Below are 20202 nucleotides of genomic sequence, written 5' to 3'. Positions count from 1 at the left end.
TAGAATAAGAATACTTTATCCAACAGGTAATTTGGATTTATTAGAATAAAGATACTTCATCCAACAGGTAATTTGGATTTATTAGAGTAAAGATACTTCATCCAACAGGTTATTTGGATGTATTAGAATAATGATACTTCATCCAACAGGTAATTTGGATTTAGTAGGGTAAATATACTTTATTCAACAGGTCAGTTTTGATGTATTTTAGTAAGGATACTTCAGTTTAATTTGGACATATTAGGGTAGGATACTTCACCTGTCAGGTAATTTTGAGTCTATAAGGAGACTGGTAATTAACAGTATTTTTTTAACAGTGCATTTGACATACTGTACTTAATAATTTGCTTTTTATGAATTGTTGTGTCAGGTTAATAATTGGTTCACATATCTTTGAGGCAGCTGCTGAACATTTTGTGACAGAAATTCTGCCATTGCAATATTGTAGTGATTTTTAAGTAAGCTGCCCCCTCCCCAGTCTTGTCTTGATATTGTGTGTAATATGAACCAGTCAGTCTAATTTTCATTAATCACAATTGGAATATCCATTACATGGCATCTTTTCAAACCTTTTATGCAGTCATTGTGTCTCAGTAGAGTATGAGACTCCTAATCCAAGGGTCATTGTTTCAATACCCACCCAAGTAAGCCCCTGCTGACTGCCTGTGTGTGTCCTTGTGAAAGGCATCTAGCTCACATATTTTGGACATGATATAGCCATTAAGATTAGCAGAAACCAGAAAAATCCAAGAAACATTTCAACCATCAGTTGTGCAAAGAAAGTGGGATTAACAACTGATTTGTTATTCCTGATACCTAAAGTACTGCCTCCACTAGGCGTAAGGTACATTTTCATTGATCAAAATTTCCTTGAATATTGTTAATTACAGTGTACTAAGAATGTTGTTTGGAAAGAAAATATAAAAAATTTTATGACTTATTTTTAACATTGATATTTCATAATGTTCATTAAAATTTCCATGGCCTATCTACCATTTTCAATGATAAAATGAGCAATACATCAGTTTCCGATACCAATTTTGATCGCAATTTTCTTCAAGTTCAACAAATAGGAATCAAGTTTTTGGTATTTTCTGGCTTAAAAAATGGGATCCATGCCTGAGCCAGCATTATAAGTGGGTTCATGAGTTATCAGGGCACGAGTTATCGAGCGGTGTAGTAGTAGAGTGACATGACCATGGTTTGTGCTTTCTTATAATTGGCTATTTAATGTATATAATATAAGATAGTATTATATATAATTATATATAACTTAAAATGATTCTTTTTTGACAGTGGCCGAGGTGCAGTCATTGGGATCCTGAAGATTGGGCACAAGAAACTGTTTGTGTATGATACTCAGGGTCATGTCCATGAGATTGACCCACTATGTGTTCTTGATTTCTATGTACATGAGTCACGGCAGAGAATGGGCTGTGGACGCCGCCTTTTTGATTTTATGTTAAAGGTAAGGACTTACCACCTTTGAAATAACAGACTTTGAACTTGCTTATGTTTAGTACCAGTGTTTGTAATAATAGTGGTGGTGGTGGTAGTAGTAGTAGTAGTAGTAGTGGAAGTAGTTGTGGTAGTAATTGCAGTAGTAAAGGTAATAATAAATTAGTACCAGCAGTCATATAACTAGTAGATTGGATAGGTACAACATCAGTAGTAGTGTAAATAGCAGTATTACTAGTAGTAGTAGTGGTGGTGGTAGTTCTAGTAGCAGTAGTAGTTGTAATAGTAGTAGTAGTTGTAATAGTAGTAGTGTTTTTTAAAAATATGTTGTTCATAGATAGTAGAACTTTGATATTTCCAAATGAAACCATTGAGTCTGAAATATTTTGTATTAATCTTAAATACACGCTTAGTCTTGGTTTTAAGTCTCCATTGTTGTCATATTCAATACTTTTAAAACTCAAACATCAGTCATTTGATTAAGATGCAGTGCTATAAATTACAGATTGGTCCTGGCGATATTAATAACAATTTAAACTCAAAATTTCTGGAAGATTTACATTCAGCATGCTGACTATTAGTAGATGAGCTTAGTTTGTGTAGTAGAGAATTAAGGAGAACAAAGCTTATTTAAATTAACCTACATAATTAGCTTTTAATCCTATTAATTTCTCTTGCTTGGAGGTAGAACAGTGTAGAATTAAAAATTAAGTTCCTGTTATATATATCTGTATTGTGTCTTTTACTTTTGTTGGGTGCCTGTAGATTGCATAGGATCTCTAAATAGGTGTTTATGATCCTTATTAAAAATGATATTAATAATAAACCTGATTATGAGTTTGGGCTTGTTTTCCATTGGATGGGTCAGTCAGTTATTTCAGCCTTATTTCTTTAGTTCTAGTTTTAATAGCAGTCATCAGATGTGCTATAATGTGTTTTGATATAATTTAAGGGGAAGCATTTGTTTGAATTTTTCATAGGAATTACATAGTAGTCATTGAACTAAATTATTATTCTGGGATTATTGTTAATGTATTTGAAGGAGCTTTGAGCAATGCCATTGTGGCACATCAGCACTTTCAAGGTAAAGAAATTCATTTGGAACACTCAATTCTTTTGGACTTGTGGATTATATTGGATTCCTCTTAAATTTGCATTTTCTTAAAACTTAGAGAATTAAATTACTTGTCTAGCTTTACAAAATGTGTTGGTTTTTCTTCTTCCTGTTACTTTGTTTATGACCACAGACTTGAAACATTAAATATTCTCTAAAGCACATAGGTCAGATTACTGCAGTACAGATGGATATCTTTAAATATGGCTGTGGATAAATAAAGACTTTAAAAGTGTTAGGTTCAAATGTTCAAAATATAAAACCAAGCCTTCACTTATCATTTATTTTTGTGTTTCTAAGATAAAAGCACTCTTTGCACTTATAGACTTTGTAAAAGGCACTTAAAGCACCTGTCTGCTTTATGACAGTAGTTGAACATGTTTGACCCACAACTTCTAAGTTACATAGTTAATGAATTTGGTGGGTGGGGGTAGCTTAGTCAGTGTCTCATATTGTAAATGATGAGCCTGAGCAAGTGGTTCAGTATTTTACAGTGCAGTTACCAGAATAGGTTGATGAGAATTTCATAGGGATGGATGAAAATGTTACTACTAGCACTGGGATGACAGAAGATGGCATTTTTGATTAGATTTTGGCATCAAGGACTGCTAATGGTACATCTGTATACAGGGCTGAATGGCTGTGATACACATCTGTATACAGGTCTGAATGGCTACGATATACATATGTATACAGTGATTAATAGCTATGGTATATCTGTATACAGTGATTAATAGCTGTGATTTACATCTGTATACAGTGATTAATAGCTGTGATTTACATCTGTATACAGAGATGGATGACTATGATTTACATCTGTATACAGTGATTAATGACTGATTTACATCTGTATACAGGGTTGAATGGCTGTGATATACATCTGTATACAGTGATTAATGACTGATTTACATCTGTATACAGGGTTGAATGGCTGTGATATACATCTGTATACAGTGATTAATAGCTATGTTATACATCTGTATACAGAGATTAATAGCTATGTTATACATCTGTATACAGAGATTAATAGCTATGATTTACATCTGTATACAGTGATTAATAGCTATGATATACATCAGTATACAGGGCTGAATGGCTGTGATATACATCTGTATACAGAGATGGATGACTATGATTTACATCTGTATACAGTGATTAATAGCTATGATATACATCTGTATACAGAGATTAATAGCTATGATTTACATCTGTATACATTGATTAATAGCTATGACATACGTCTGTATACATAGATTAATAGCTATGATATACATCTGTATACAGAGATTAATAGCTATGATTTACATCTGTATACATTGATTAATAGCTATGACATACATCTGTATACATAGATTAATAGCTATGATATACATCTGTATACAGTGATTAATAGCTATGACATACATCAGTATACAGGGCTGAATGGCTGTGATATACATCTGTATACAGAGATGGATGACTATGATTTACATCTGTATACAGTGATTAATAGCTATGACATACGTCTGTATACAGTGATTAATAGCTATGATTTACATCTGTATACAGTGATTAATAGCTATGACATACATCAGTATACAGGGCTGAATGGCTGTGATATACATCTGTATACAGAGATGGATGACTATGATTTACATCTGTATACAGTGATTAATAGCTATGACATACGTCTGTATACAGTGATTAATAGCTATGATTTACATCTGTATAAAGATATTAATAGCTATGATATACATCTGTATAAAGATATTAATAGCTATGATATACATCTGTATTCAGAGAGTAATAGCTATGATTTACATCTGTATACAGTGATTAATAGCTATGATATACACCTGTATACATAGATTAATAGCTATGATTTACAATCTGTATACAGTGATTAATAGCTATGATATACATCAGTATACAGGGCTGAATGGCTGTGATTTACATCTGTATACAGAGATGAATGACTATGATTTACATCTGTATACAGTGATTAATAGCTATGATATACATCTGTATACAGTGATTAATGGCTATGATATACATCTGTATACAGAGATGAATGACTATGATATAAATCTGATTCATTGATTTTACTCTGAAAATAATGAAAGAACTGGTATTGGACTTTTGGTAATGGCAAAAATCAAATATTAGTGAGTTTTAATAATCAAATTGATAATTTGGAAATAGAAAGATTCTTCAGTATTGGCTAGGTTCATGTTTGCTGCTTTTTGATGAGGATAAATTCCTGTACCAAAAGTTGGGGAAAAATATTGTTTTCTGATCATATGCATTTTTGGTCTAATGACAGCATTTTATGAGGGATTATATAACTTAAAGGATAGTTTGGTAGTATACTGAAAAGCTAGTGTTGTGTGTTACAGATACAGTGACAGTTCATTTGCCTCATCATTCAGTCTTTCTAAAGGGCAGGTTGTAAATGGTCCCAGACAAAGTCTGTGTCCCAGATTAGGTATCAAATCAAGCGTCTTCACATAAGATTTGAGTGCTGATCTCAGGTATAAGATAACTGTCAAGATTGACTTTTAAATCATTGTGAATTTTTTTAATCACTTAAATGATCAATATCATTTGGTAGCTGTGTCTCTCTTTATTTGTCTTTCTCTCTATCACTGTTTTTTTCTGTCAGTTTTCCTTTCTTTTATTGTTCCGAAAACAGCAACTGCATGTCATCAGTGACAGCTTAAACATTATAAAAGGTCAATGTTTAGTAATTGATTCACTTTGCACAAATAGTTTTGCAGGTGATTTCTAAAGCTCAGACCAACTGAAGACCTAAAATCCAATACTGGTCCATAGTGCATGAGTTTTCAGAGTTTTACTGCATGTTATTGATCAAACAATTTTCTTTGTTGACTTTAATTATTTTTTTTATTGTTGTTTTTTTTTATTTTTCCAACCAACGATATCTGAATGAAATATCTAGTGTCTTGATTGCATATTTCATAATAAATGTCTACTGTCTTTGCAGGACACTGGGGTAAAACCAGAACACCTTGCTATAGATAAACCATCTTTCAAGTTTAGCCAGTTTCTGAAAAAACACTACAATCTGAAGGTGGAAATTCCACAAGTGAACAACTTTGTCATATATGAAGGATTCTTTGATGATAGGACAGGTAAAGGAGGAATTTCTAAAGAATCATTCTACTTGTCCATCTTACTATCTATCTCTCAGACTGTCTCTATCTCTTCCTCCATGTTTGCAATAACAGTATCATCTCACACCCAGATGACATGCTTCATGTCCTCTAATGAACTCTGTTTGGTTTGGTGTTTTTTGGCTCAGCAACACAAGCAGGTTATTTAGTGCCATGGCAGTTGGAGTATGGTAGGATGAAAAAAACAGTAGTAATAGTAGATTTTCCATAAAGGCTTTTATTGTTAATAGTGAAAATGATGAATAATCAGTATCATTGTCACCATTATACACGAACACACACTTCTTAAGTATCTGGAACAATCTGCTAATTGTTTGCTTAGGGGCCTCAGGTGGCCATTGGTTTGAATCTCTGCCTTTACCAATCACTGTTATCTCACCTCTGTCCTTGTGGTTTGAGTCTCCTGCTCGGCAAATGTGGTTATGTGAAAAAAGTTTCTAGTAGCTTCCTGTGGGTTGTTGGTTCTTACAAGGGTTCTTTCTCTACTAATTATGCCACCCACTATGTTTAGCCTATCTTGTGCTGGACAATGGTGCTAAACTGAAAACAACAACAGTTGCTTATATTTCAATATGTTTCTGTTAAATTGTTTATATTAAATTGCCAATAGTTTAAAAAAAAGAGAACTAAAGAATTTGCATGGGAAATATCTTCACTAGCAATGCTCTGCATCAACTGCAAAATATATTATTTTCAGAAATTTTAATCACTTTAAAGCACATGTACATGAAATCCGTCTAAGACTTGACTCCAGATTGTCTAAAGTGACACACTGGCAAAGTTATTGTCTTATGTCCATTGTTGATGGGGTTGGTAAGTGGGGTTTTCATTAAGCATTTTCCAGGGCATACACCAGCAAATGAGAAGAGCAACTAATATAACTTTTAGGCTGAGAAGTCACCTTTTTCAATGTATTTGAATGATTTTCACTTTGCCACTCATTTGGAGAGACTTGGAAAATGTGGCTTCTAGTCATGACCCTCTTATGTCCTACAAAACTTTCTTGTGATTAGCGAATCCAGATTCCTGAAGCACCTTATCAAGGCTTTAATGGGCGGAGTCCATGAATTGTATAGGCCCTCATAGACCTATCAGTCATATTCATAGGTGGAGTCCATGAATTGTATAGGCCCTCATAGACCTATCAGTCGTATTCATAGGTGGAGTCCATGAATTGTATAGGCCCTCATAGACCTATCAGTCATATTCATAGGTGGAGTCCATGAATCGTATAGGCCCTCATAGACCTATCAGTCATATTCATAGGTGGAGTCCATGAATTGTATAGGCCCTCATATACCTATCAGCCATTTTTAAATGCTCATTTGAATCTGTGCTGATAAAGATAATTGCTTGCTTAGACCATTGCATAATCAACCTGACTGCATTGTATGGGTTGTTTTATTTCCCAGACTGACTTGACAGAACTGGATCAGTTTCTTTAGAGTTAATCAGAAAAAGAAACTAGGTGATGAAATACCTGCACCACTCACATACAAAACCCTGTCTGTAGATTCATTCCAAAGTATTCCAAATAGGGGATCTTTATTTCTTGCTATGAATCAACAGTAAGTAGGTTCCAGAATTATGCATAAGAAACTAACAAGCGACAGGCTTACAAAAGAGTTAAGAAATCAATCAATCAATCAATCAATCAATCAATCAATTTTATTAAGGTCACAGTTATAGTAAATTTGCATTGAGGGTTTAGTTAGCTCTTATTTGTTTGCTTATATTTCCAAAATCCCATGATGCATCTTTTTATTTGGGAAGAACAATTATAAAGCTAAGACAATTCATGCTCCAACATGCTGGCTCAGCTTTTTGGCCACGAGGTCAAGGTCAAATATTCTGCAGCAATGTGTAATTGGGGGCTCAGTGTGCAGGTTTGGCTGCCTTTTATGAAGATAGTTTAGCTATCAGTGAAGTTTGACTTTATTTGCAGCATTCTTTATAAATTTGTTTTGAATTGAATTTTGAATGGCTTTATTGTTCCATAGACAGGTGCTTGTTTTCCTTCATTATTATGTCACTAGGCCCTTTATATCTTCAAACCTTACTCCTTGATGAATGTTATGGAATTCCTTTTCAAATATGATATTCCAGTTTGTATATAATGCTGACTTTTGGAAATTTCTTATTGCAAGATTAATTTTGAGCGCTATAAGTGTTGATGAAAATATTTATAAAATTAGTTATACATGTATTATAATTCTTAAATTAGGCACATTGATGTTTTATGATCGCCTGTAAATGATTACTATGCTTTGTACTACTGAATCCAAAATAAATTGTTTTCATCTAAGTTTTATTATCACCTGTAACAGACTATTATTCTTTGTACTACTGAATCCAAAATAAATTCTTTTCATCTAAGTTTTATTATCACCTGTAATAGACTATTATTCTTTGTACTACTGAATCCAAAATAAATTCTTTTCATCTAAGTTTTATTATCACCTGTAATGGACTATTATTCTTTGTACTACTACATCCAAAATAAATTAGGTGCATTGAAGTTTTACGATAACCTCAATTGACTTCTATATTTCATAATTCATCCAAAATAAATTTAGCACATTTAAGTTTTATGATTGCCTATAATTGGCAACAATACTTTGGACTACTGGACCAAAATTCATTTTCACAGTTTGTCAATCCCTCTATTTTATAGACGTGCCAGCAGGAAGGAGAAGAGGACAAGGTAGTGGACCTGGCTTTCCACTGAGAAGAACAGGTAATGTTTGTTGATAAATTGTAGAAAGTAAATTTTGGTACATTTTTAGGCAGCTATAACTGTGAAATTCATGTTGATATACAATTTATGGTACAGATTTAGGCTTAGACTGTACAGTTTATGTTAATATACATTTTTAGTATATATTCAGCAGCATAGACTGTTAAATTCATGTTAGTATACATAGTACAGATTTAGGCAGTTTTAACTGTGAAATTTATGTTGATATACAATTTCTAGTGTAGATTTAGGCAGCATAGACTGTTAAATTCATGTTAGTATACATAGTACAGATTTAGGCAGTTTTAACTGTGAAATTGATGCTGATATACAGATTTAGGCCTAGACTGTGAAATTTGTGTTAATATACAGTTTCTAATACATATTTAGGCTTAGACTGAATATCACGTTGATATACAATTTCTAGTAGATATTTAGGCCTGTTGTGAAATTCATGTTGATATACAATTTCTCGTACAGATTTAGGCCAAGACTGTGAAATTTATATTGATATACAATTTCTAGTATAGATTTAGGCCTGTTGTGAAATTCATGTTGATATACAATTTCTCTTACAGATTTAGGCCTAGACTGTGAAATTCATGTTGATATACAATTTCTAGTACAGATTTAGGCCTGTTGTGAAATTCATGTTGGTATGCAACTTCTTGTACAGATTTAGGCCAAGACTGTGAAATTTATGTTGATATACAATTTCTAGTACAGATTTAGGCCTGTTGTGAAATTCATGTTGGTATACAACTTCTTATACAGATTTAGGCCAAGACTGTGAAATTTATGTTGATATACAATTTCTAGTACAGATTTAGTCCTGTTGTGAAATTCATGTTGATATACAATTTCTCATACAGATGTAGGCATAGACTGTGAAATTCATGTTGATATATAATTTCTAGTACATATTTTAGCTTAGAATGAAATTTATGTTGATATACAATTTCTAGTACAGATTTAAGCCTAGACTGTGAAATTTATGTTGATATATGATTTCTAGTACATATTTAAGCCTAGATTGTGAAATTCATGTTGATATACAATTTCTAGTGCATATTCTAGCTTAGAATGAAATTTATGTTGATATACAATTTCTAGTACAGATTTAGGCCTAGACTGTGAAATTTATGTTGATATACGATTTCTAGTACATATTTAAGCCTAGATTGTGAAATTCATGTTGATATACAATTTCTAGTACATATTTTAGCTTAGAATGAAATTTATGTTGATATACAATTTCTAGTACAGATTTAGGCCTAGACTGTGAAATTTATGTTGATATACGATTTCTAGTACATGTTTAAGCCTAGATTGTGAAATTCATGTTGATATACAATTTCTAGTACATATTTTAGCTTAGAATGAAATTTATGTTGATATACAATTTCTAGTACAGATTTAGGCCTAGACTGTGAAATTTATGTTGATATACGATTTCTAGTACATATTTAAGCCTAGATTGTGAAATTCATGTTGATATACAATTTCTAGTACATATTTAAGCCTAGATTGTGAAATTCATGTTGATATAAAATATCTAGTACAGATTTAAGCCCAGACTTCCCGAAAGCTAAAAAAAAGTGTCAGACATTCGGTCTGACAAAACCTGAAAATCTGTCAGACCGAAAAAAAATCTGTCAGACCGACAAAATATAACAAAATTGAGGTATTTTGTAACGTGTTTTGTTTTCTATTTTCTAAGTGTAAATAACACATGTTAATCAAGTAAAGTTAAGTCAAATTCATTGCTTTGTAGAATTAAAAAAAATCTGATCTTATTTAATCAAAAATTACAGAATTTGTTAAACTTTTATAATGAATCATACTTTCATTGATGTTGTTCTCCTTGAAGACCTGCATAACATTCTCAAAGAGATCCAGAGACTTTGTTGAGTTTGGAGTGCTGATGTTCAGGAACCTTTCTTTAACAACACCTTTCATTGCAGTTCTTATGTATATGGTCTCCTGTTCATCTCCTGAGATATCTGTACTTCCATCCATCATTATACTCAATAAGATTGACAGTTTTTTGCTTCTCTGTCTGTGCTATACTGTGTATGAAATCTGCAGCTGCTTTGTCATTAATATATGTACTGCCTATGTCTAATTGTTTAGCTTTGTCAATTTCACACAGCCATGTATAATCTGATAGTGGACGATTATTTTTGGCTACTGCGTGTGCATTTCTGAACAAATGCACTAATCTACTTTTTTCAGCTGCCTTTAATTGCCTAAGTGCTTTGCCGGCTTCTGACCCCAGTTTTTCCTGAGCAGTTTTCTGTCTGCCTGAAACAAACTCAGATGCTTTTTTGTGGGACTTGGAAAGTTCATGATCATTTATTGTTGACATTCTAAAATTTGTACATCCGACGATAAACGCGTTTGTGTTTCGCAAATTTTCATCAGACCTCACTTTCTCGCCGTAGAAACTGAGACACATGGCACACTGCATAACTTGCTTTATTTCATCAAATATTAACCAGTCTCTGTTTTCTTTCCATTTATCATTAAAGGTTCTTTCAACCCTATGTTTTTCGTAATCCTTTTTCTTTTCTTTCAATTCTTCATAAGATAGTTTTCTTTTTTTCCCTGGTTTCGCTCCGTCGTAATATTTCAAAGATGCCATGATGACAGGTGAGCTGCATAACTGTTTATAACAGGTGTAGCGATTGGATCGCTTAAAAGCTTGTAACCAATGAAAATATGTTTAACAAACTAGATTCAAGAACGACTACTCGAGCGGTGCAGAGTGAGAAAACTGCCGAACAGTCGGTCCGATGCCGACTAACAAACTGTCGGTCCGGGTAAAAATTTGTCGGTCATGTCCGACGAACCGACGGTTTTCGGGAAGGCTGTAAGCCTAGACTGTGAAATTGATGTTGATATACAATTTCTAGTACATATTTAAGCCTAGACTCTGAAATTCATGTTGATATACAATTTCTAGTACAGCTTTAAGCCTAGACTGTGAAATTCATGTTGATATACAATTTCTAGTACATATTTAAGCCTAGACTGAAATTCATGTTGATATACAATTTCTAGTACATATTTAAGCCTAGACTGAAATTCATGTTGATATACAATTTCTAGTACATGTTTAAGCCTAGACTGTGAAATTCATGTTGATATACAATTTCTAGTACATATTTAAGCCTAGATTGTGAAATTTATCTTGATATACAATTTCTAGTACATATTTAAGCCTAGACTGTGAAATTCATGTTGATATACAATTTCTAGTACATATTTAAGCCTAGACTGAAATTCATGTTGATATACAATTTCTAGTACATATTTAATCCTAGACTGAAATTCATGTTGATATACAATTTCTAGTACATGTTTAAGCCTAGACTATGAAATTCATGTTGATATACAATTTCTAGTACATATTTAAGCCTAGACTGAAATTTATCTTGATATACAATTTCATTAGTAAGATGTAGTATATGAAGGAGAAGAAGGTTATGGTGATGATAAAGATTAAAAAAGACAGTATGAAGGATGTACATTTTACAATGAAATGTCAGGTACATTTGGCTAAAATGTAATATTTTTAAACTATATTAACTTGATTGACTTGCCATAGCAGACCCCTATGCTGTCTGATATTTCTTCACCTCCACCATGACTTCACTACCCCACTCTGACTGTGACCCAGGTGAGTTGGGTCTTGGTGGTTGGGGATGGGAGTGGGAGTATCAGATGTATTATGTGTCTACGCTGATTATATTTTTCAAACCTTTTGTAGAAGTTATAACTGTCTCTGGTATTAAAATATATCTTATTACATTTATACTCTTCTTTCCCCAACTCCACATGCAGGTAAGGTGTCACAAGTGGAGAGAGTAAGAAGTAAGACCTTTCTGTTACATACCTACAGTTTGGCTGAGTAAAATGCCAAGTCTGGTGAAATTGTACTCAGTGGTTTAGGAGAAAGACATGCAAACTATGTTTGCTGAGGGTATAATGATATTCCCATATAAGGTGAGCCCAGCAATAAACAGCATAGGTCCAGATCACTATTCAGTGATGAAACCAGTGTGATATTTGCCAAACATTTCAAACTCTTAAAATTTTTTATGGTCTGAAAATGGGAAATTAATAATGATCATGAATTATACATGGGAAGGAAGCAACTTTTCAGCATGGGTCCTGATCAATTCTCGCATAATGCTCTGGCAGACCAGGGTCAGTCACAGTGTTGTTTGCACTACTTGTTACCCCAAACAAACTGCATAAACCCAGAACTGTAATCATACAGTCTGCAGTTGACTTGTAAATGATTACATATGGTAGTTAAAACATGATTACTATTAGAAAACAATCATGAGAGTGGCAAATAGTTCACATAAATCAGAGAAATAAATTTATCTATACAAATTAAATACTTTCTTTTTCTACAGAGACATTGTTTGATGACCGTATAATGTCCAATGGTCAAGCTAAATATGGTCTTCCCCCAATACATAATTCAAGACAGTATGGATCTGCTCATCAGATTGGACATCCTCATTCAAATGTGGGGAGAAGTAATGGCATAACAGACCCTAGAAGTAGAAAGGACCTTGACTTTGTGGTAAGTTAAATTTGGTTCAGAATACAAATATAATGGTGCTGCTTTTCAGAGTTATGCATAAAGGTGTGGATGGTGTATACAGGATCTAGTAAATCATTTATCTATGTGAAAACATTCTTTGCTGTAGCTTGAGAGAAAAGTTTGAGCATGGCTCATACAACCTTGAAAAATCCTTGAACTTTAATTTACCTTGGAGACTTCTTTAATTTATTTTTTTAAACCTTCTTGAATTTATCTGAAGGGATGCATAACATTAAACATTATAAAATATTTAAATTTTTGAAGTTGAGAATATTTACTGTTTAGGTATTTTCCAAAAGTAATAAATAAATAAATAAAATAGTATAAAATACAATGGATCAAATGAAAAATCACATTTACATGTACCAGAAGCTATAGCATCCATTTGTAGTAGTGTCACACTGATTTTTAATTTGTGCTCCTATATTTGTATCCATTAATGCTGCAATAAAGTAACTTATTGAGAAGGTTCAATTTCTGTAATAATAAATACTACTTGTGAACTTTTGGAAGCCTTTGGAGTCTCCTGGAATATTTCTTGAAAAACTATTTTCAGGGGCTGCATGACCACCAGTGTATTCAGCTTGTGATTTAAGAGTCTTTATAGAATCTTGGAAAACATCCATCTTTTGTAAAGCATAAAGACTGTTATTCTTATATGATAAGTTACAAACGAATAAATGAAAAACTGACAGTTAAAAATTTAAAAAAACATTTTAGCAAACACTCGGTTTCAGACTGAAAACTAGGGTGTCAAATTCATACCTCCACAGTTTCCGAGATTATTTCAAAATAGAGCAGAATGTTAACCCATGTACACATAAATTAAATGTTCAACATTTTACTTTAAATTCCTGATTTATATATATTTTGTAGACATATCATCATTTCATTGGAAATCATTCAGATCTTTTGTGTCATATATATATATATATATATGTATACACTTGCTTTTGAGTTGAGTTGAGCTGTGAACAACATAATTGTGATCTGCTGCTGCATAATGCATTGGCAGATCAGGGTCTTTGTTGTTTGTTCTGCTGATTACTGCAGAGACCCAGATCTGTCAGCACATCATATGACAGCTGATCCGAGTCTGTGCAGTATGCAGTTGGTCTCAACTTATTAGCAAGTATAGATAGTATTCACACAAAAAATGAATGAAAATAAAAATCATTATGCGGTATTCATATTCGTACTCTTAGTATTCTTAAGGTAAAAACTAAGTCCTATGGACTTTGTTCATTTGCAAGTCAGGGCCCAGCTACTTGGAATGAACTGCCTCGATGTCAGACACAAAGAGACCATGATCACATTTAAGATGCAAGTCAGGGCCCAGCTACTTGGAATGAACTGCCTTGATGTCGGACACAAAGTGACCATGATCACAGTTAAGATGCAAGTCAGTGCCCAGTTACTTTTAATGAACTGCCTCGATGTCGGACACAAAGAGACCATGATCACATTTGAGACGCATGTCAGGGCCCAGCTACTTGGAAGGAACACAAAAATAGTCACATTTTTGTATATCTATAAAACATCACACTTTCAGGTTTTACTGCATACATGATTTACTATTTTGCTAGTCATATCATTAGCTCAATAAGTATTGAATGAAAATTTGAGTTGATGTGAATGACTATAATTTCAGTCACAAATGCCCATTTTTTAAGAATGTATTATTTTTCACTTTTCAGCCTACTGCATTTCGCCCAGGACCAGATCAGAGACAAGAGTAAGGACTTCTTGAGATTATTGGTTAATTTTTAATAAGAACTTTAAATTAAATTCCCATTTCACTCATGATATTAATTATTAATTGAAATAAGGAATTCATTAAACTTTAAAAACATAAATAATTGTTCAACCCATAAATAAGATCACACACTAATTACAGTTATTCAATTTGTTTTGTAAGTTAGTGAAATGTATCTGTTATTAGATCACATTCAAACACTCAGCTTCCCTGTTCTTCAGGCAGTGGTCTTTGGTGATTTTACTGGATTTTATAAATTTAAATTTTTGCCCATTTGTTTTCAGTTTGAAGAAATTTCATTCTGACAGTATATAAAGTAACATTTACTTTTGTTCCAGATTTTTTTATTGAACTTGTTTTTTTTTAAAATTTGATTTAAATTATAAACAAAATATTCATTGTAATGTAAGATTCAGTATAAAAATAAACATGATAAAATAAACTTATCTCTGAAAGCTTAAAATAATTTGCAAAAGTTTTGTTAAATATCAGAGTCATTTGCAGGATAAGGGTTTTTGCTTGAAAACCTAACACAAATAAATACATAAAGGTTTAGATTTTCCTTTCAGAATGTAGAATGGTAAATAAAGAAAGTGCCTTATAACAGCAATATACACAGATGAACAATTAAATCTGGTCTTACAGTGACCTTTGCATAAAGGTCACATGATTTGTATTTCCATATGCATATTCCCTCATATAAATTCCTCTATAATAGTAATACATTTCATGGTCCCTCATATAAATTCCTTTATAATAGTAATACATTTCATGGTACTGCCTATAAATTCCTCTATAATAGTAATACATTTCATGGTCCTGCGTATAAATTCCTCTGTAATAGTAATACATTTCATGGTCCCACCGGGGGTGCCGAGTGGCCGAGTGGTCTAAAGCGCTCTTTGTTACGGATCACTGCCATCTCACCTCTGTATACGTAGGTTCAAGTATCGGGTTCGGCTAATGTGGATATGTGAGAAAGCTTGGCAGTAGCTTCCCATGGGTCGGTGGTTCTTTCCGGAGTTTTCCTGGGTTCTTCCTCCACCATTAATACTGGCCGCCATGTATAGCCTATCATGTACTGAAAAATGGCGTTAAACCTTACAACAACAACAACAACATGGTCCCACCTATAAATTCCTCTATAATAGTAATACATTTCATGGTCCTGCCTATACATTCCTCAATAATAGTAATACATTTCATGTTCCTGCCTATAAATTCCTGTAAAATAGTAATACATCTCATGGTCCCACCTATAAATTCCTTTATAATAGTAATACATTTCATGGTCATGCCTATAAATTTCTCTATAATAGTAATACATTTCATGTTCCTACATGTAAATTCCTTTATAATAGTAATACATTTCATGGTCCCACCTATAAATTCCTCTATAATATTAATACATTTCATGGTCTTGCCTATAAATTCCTCTATAATAGTAACACATTTCATGGTCCCACCTATCAATTCCTCTATAATATTAATACATTTCATGGTGCCGCCTATAAATTCCTCTATAATAGTAATACATTTCATGGTTCTGCCTATAAATTCCTCTATAATATTAATACATTTCATGGTCCCTCATATAAATTCCTCTATAATAGTAGTACATTTCATGGTGCCGCCTATAAATTCCTCTATAATAGTAATACATTTCATGGTTCTGCCTATCAATTCCTCTATAATATTAATACATTTCATGGTGCCGCCTATAAATTCCTCTATAATAGTAACACGTTTCATGGTTCTGCCTATCAATTCCTCTATAATATTAATACATTTCATGGTCCCGCCTATAAATTCCTCTATAATAGTAATACATTTCATGGTTCTGCCTATAAATTCCTTTATAATATTAATACATTTCATGGTCCCTCATATAAATTCCTCTATATTAGTAGTACATTTCATGGTCCCACATATAAATTCCTATATAATAGTAATACATTTCATGGTCCCGCATATAAATTCCTCTATAATATTAATACATTTCATGGTTCTGCCTATAAATTCCTCTGTAATAGTAATACATTTCATGGTCCCTCATAAAGTTCCTCTATAATAGTAATACATTTCATGGTCCCGCATATAAATTCCTCTATAATAGTAATACATTTCATGGTCCCGCATATAAATTCCTCTATAATAGTAATACATTTCATGGTCCCTCATATAAATTCCTCTATAATATTAATACATTTCATGGTTCTGCCTATAAATTCCTCTGTAATAGTAATACATTTCATGGTCCCTCATAAAGTTCCTCTATAATAGTAATACATTTCATGGTCCCGCATATAAATTCCTCTATAATAGTAATACATTTCATGTTCCTGCTTATAAATTCCTCTATAATAGTAACACATTTCATGGTCCCGCCTATCAATTCCTCTATAATATTAATACATTTCATGGTCCCTCATATAAATTCCTCTATATTAGTAGTACATTTCATGGTCCCACATATAAATTCCTCTATAATAGTAATACATTTCATGGTCCCTCATATAAATTCCTCTATAATAGTAATACATTTCATGGTACTGCCTGTAAATTCCTCTATAATAGTAATACATTTCATGGTCCTGCCTATAAATTCCTTTATAATAATAATACATTTCATGGTCCCTCATATAAATTCCTCTATAATAGTAATACATTTCATGGTCCTTCATATAAATTCCTGTATAATAGTAATACATTTCATGGTCATGCCTATAAATTCCTCTATAATAGTAATACATTTCATTGTCCCGCATATAAATTCCTCTAAAATAGTAATACATTTCAACTGCTTACAACCTCAACTGGAGTTCCCAAACCAGGAAAGAAAAAGGAATCTTACTGGATACGCTGCCTTAGAACATTGAAACCAAGCGGTTTAATCCAAGAAGACTAGAAAAAGACAACCATGCATAAATAAAATTATCTTTTGCAGCTGACATATTTTCTTTTAAATAAATCTCTAAATTTGCTTAATAGCCTATTGCTACTGTAACAATGAAATATGGGGGGATATAATTTGCGCTTACATAAATTTACATAAAATAATAGATGCTGTTATGTCTCATCAATTTCTAGGTCAATACAAATATTTTCAGTATCAGCAACAACCTGAAATAAACTAGTTGAAACATAATAAAATTAAAAGGTTTAATTCCTGTAGAAACAGCCATGTAAAGTTTCACAAACGTAACTGTTTTTCTGTTTTATTTGTTTGTATTGTCTGTGTTTTGTATTTGCCTTTGAAAAAGACTCATTAAAGAGTCAAAAGCACTCAGGCTAGTTATGTACTAGTTTTGCACTGTTTGTTGTCTATTGCATTTATCTTAATCCATCCCTGACATACATGATCCTGTGCTGGATCCAGTGCACTTGAAAGGATTGTTATTCGCCATATGATTTGTATTCTTTCTATATATATATATATATATATATATATATATATATATATATATATATATATATATATATATATATATATATATATATATATATATATATTAGCAAAAAGTACTACATGGAAAATAGACTGACAGCTTTAAGAAATATATGAACAACACCATTTTCCACTAGAATTTATGAATAATAAATTTATTGAGTGAATTCTTTGAATATGAAATTATTCCAGTTGTCTGAAGAAAAAAACCCATATAATAATACATATATTAATAGTAAACATAATAATAATTATAATAACAATACTTGTATCTGGTTCACGGTATTTATTCAAGAACTAAGCATGAAAGGTGAACCTGCATTCAGAGGTTAACAATGTAAAAAGGCCTGTTTGCTTTGTTTTTCATGGGTGGCTACAATTGATAGTTTGACTGTTTGATAACTTCGTCCAAAGTGAAAGCTGTATTCCATAACTATTTCAGAAATTTACACATAGAATTATCCCAAGGGACTAATAGTTTGGGATCAGGTGTCAATCCCATGTATAGCCGCCATAATTCATTACACACACCTCCAAGTTCACGGCCAGAAAGCAGTAAAACACGGAGCACCGGAAGCCTTCAAACTGAGGCCCTGCCCCCTACCCCACCTGGAACCCCACCTTTACTGAATCGAGATGGACCAACTCCAGATTACAAACAGGTATTGAACATGCATCAGGACTACCAGGGCAAGAAAGGCATGCTAAGGGTTAATGGTGGAACCAATCAGGATAACTCCAGGTACATGCATTTAACATCCAAAATAATTGATCTGTCTTGAGTCTTAAGGACCATTTATCTTAGCTGATTTCAAAGCTAGTTTGTATTAAAGAACTTGAATATATATAGCTGAAACAGTGCGTTTTAGTTTTAATGTACATTTTATTATATGCATAATTCTAAGTTGGACTCTGTTGAATTCCAGTGAAAATGTATGAATTACAGCATGATTGCTATGCTTCCAATACTCCGTTTTGGGGTATATAACCCTGACATATTGTGTGCATCTGATTTTTGACCCAGATTAAGGGAAAAACTTACTTCTGACAGGAAACATGCACATGATATGATGCATTTCAAAGTGATGATAATTTCATAGTATGCAGATTAATGGCCATTTTGGATTGTGCACTGATAATTGTTATGCAACATTTTAAACTGTTTGCAATAAAGAACAAAAAAAGTTAAGCGGCAATATTGAAAGTGTATCTTTGAGACTTTTTGGTTGACCTCTAAAAAAAATTCACTATTTGTCTGAATCTGTCATTCTTCTCATCTCCATAACAGAAATCTATCCTACAGGGAACTTCTTTTAGTTGCTCTTTTACCATGTGCTTATGTAAAAAGACAGTATTTAAATATTTACAGTATTTACATCCATTTAAACTGCAAATAGTTGCAGTACAATCAATGATTATGTAGAACACAGTGTTGTTTTTTTCCTGCAAGTAAATTAATATCTCCATTCCCACCAAAGGACATTACCATTTTGAGAGTATGTTGCATGTACACTTCCTTTGCTTAGGTTGAATTTGCTCTGATCTTTGTTCAGGCTAAGCATTATTGTTACTTTAAATTCAAAGGTATGACAGTTTTGTTGCCAAGGACAGAGGCATCAATGGTTAAAAAATTGGCTTGAGTAAACAGCTGGCATTACACTATACTGTATATATATATATATATATATATATATATATATACATACATACACCACTTCCTCGATAACTTGCGCCCTGATAAGTCGCGAACCAGCTTATAACACGTGGTCAGGCATTTATCCCATTTTTTAAACCAGAAACTAGCCCAAATATTGATCCCTATTTGTTGATCTTGAAGAAAATTGTGATTAAAATTGGTAACGGAAACTTTGATGTATTGCTTGTTTTATCGTCGA

The 20202-nt window shown here is 32.6% G+C and overlaps 1 protein-coding gene and 1 pseudogene across 1 annotated transcript in view; one reads left to right on the top strand and one right to left on the bottom strand.

The window, feature by feature from the left end:
* The window catches only part of LOC149794506 (alpha-tubulin N-acetyltransferase 1-like), a 44382-nt gene that overhangs the window by 10741 nt on the left and 13439 nt on the right, over positions 1 to 20202 (top strand). Inside the window, exons 4-9 of the mRNA XM_089968760.1 lie at positions 1297 to 1468; positions 5556 to 5703; positions 8420 to 8482; positions 12910 to 13082; positions 14801 to 14838; positions 18750 to 19049. Coding sequence (XP_089824886.1) covers positions 1297 to 1468; positions 5556 to 5703; positions 8420 to 8482; positions 12910 to 13082; positions 14801 to 14838; positions 18750 to 19049 — 894 coding nt within the window. The remainder of the gene's footprint in view (positions 1 to 1296; positions 1469 to 5555; positions 5704 to 8419; positions 8483 to 12909; positions 13083 to 14800; positions 14839 to 18749; positions 19050 to 20202) is intronic.
* LOC149794507 (zinc finger protein 862-like) lies at positions 10280 to 11126 on the bottom strand (annotated as a pseudogene).

Source organism: Sinohyriopsis cumingii, chromosome 8, assembly GCF_028554795.1.
Source record: "Sinohyriopsis cumingii isolate HCF-2022 chromosome 8, ASM2855479v2, whole genome shotgun sequence".
Lineage (NCBI taxonomy): Eukaryota > Metazoa > Mollusca > Bivalvia > Unionida > Unionidae > Sinohyriopsis > Sinohyriopsis cumingii.
Note: the sequence above shows the minus strand (reverse complement) of the source record. Positions and strands in the feature narration are given on the sequence as shown.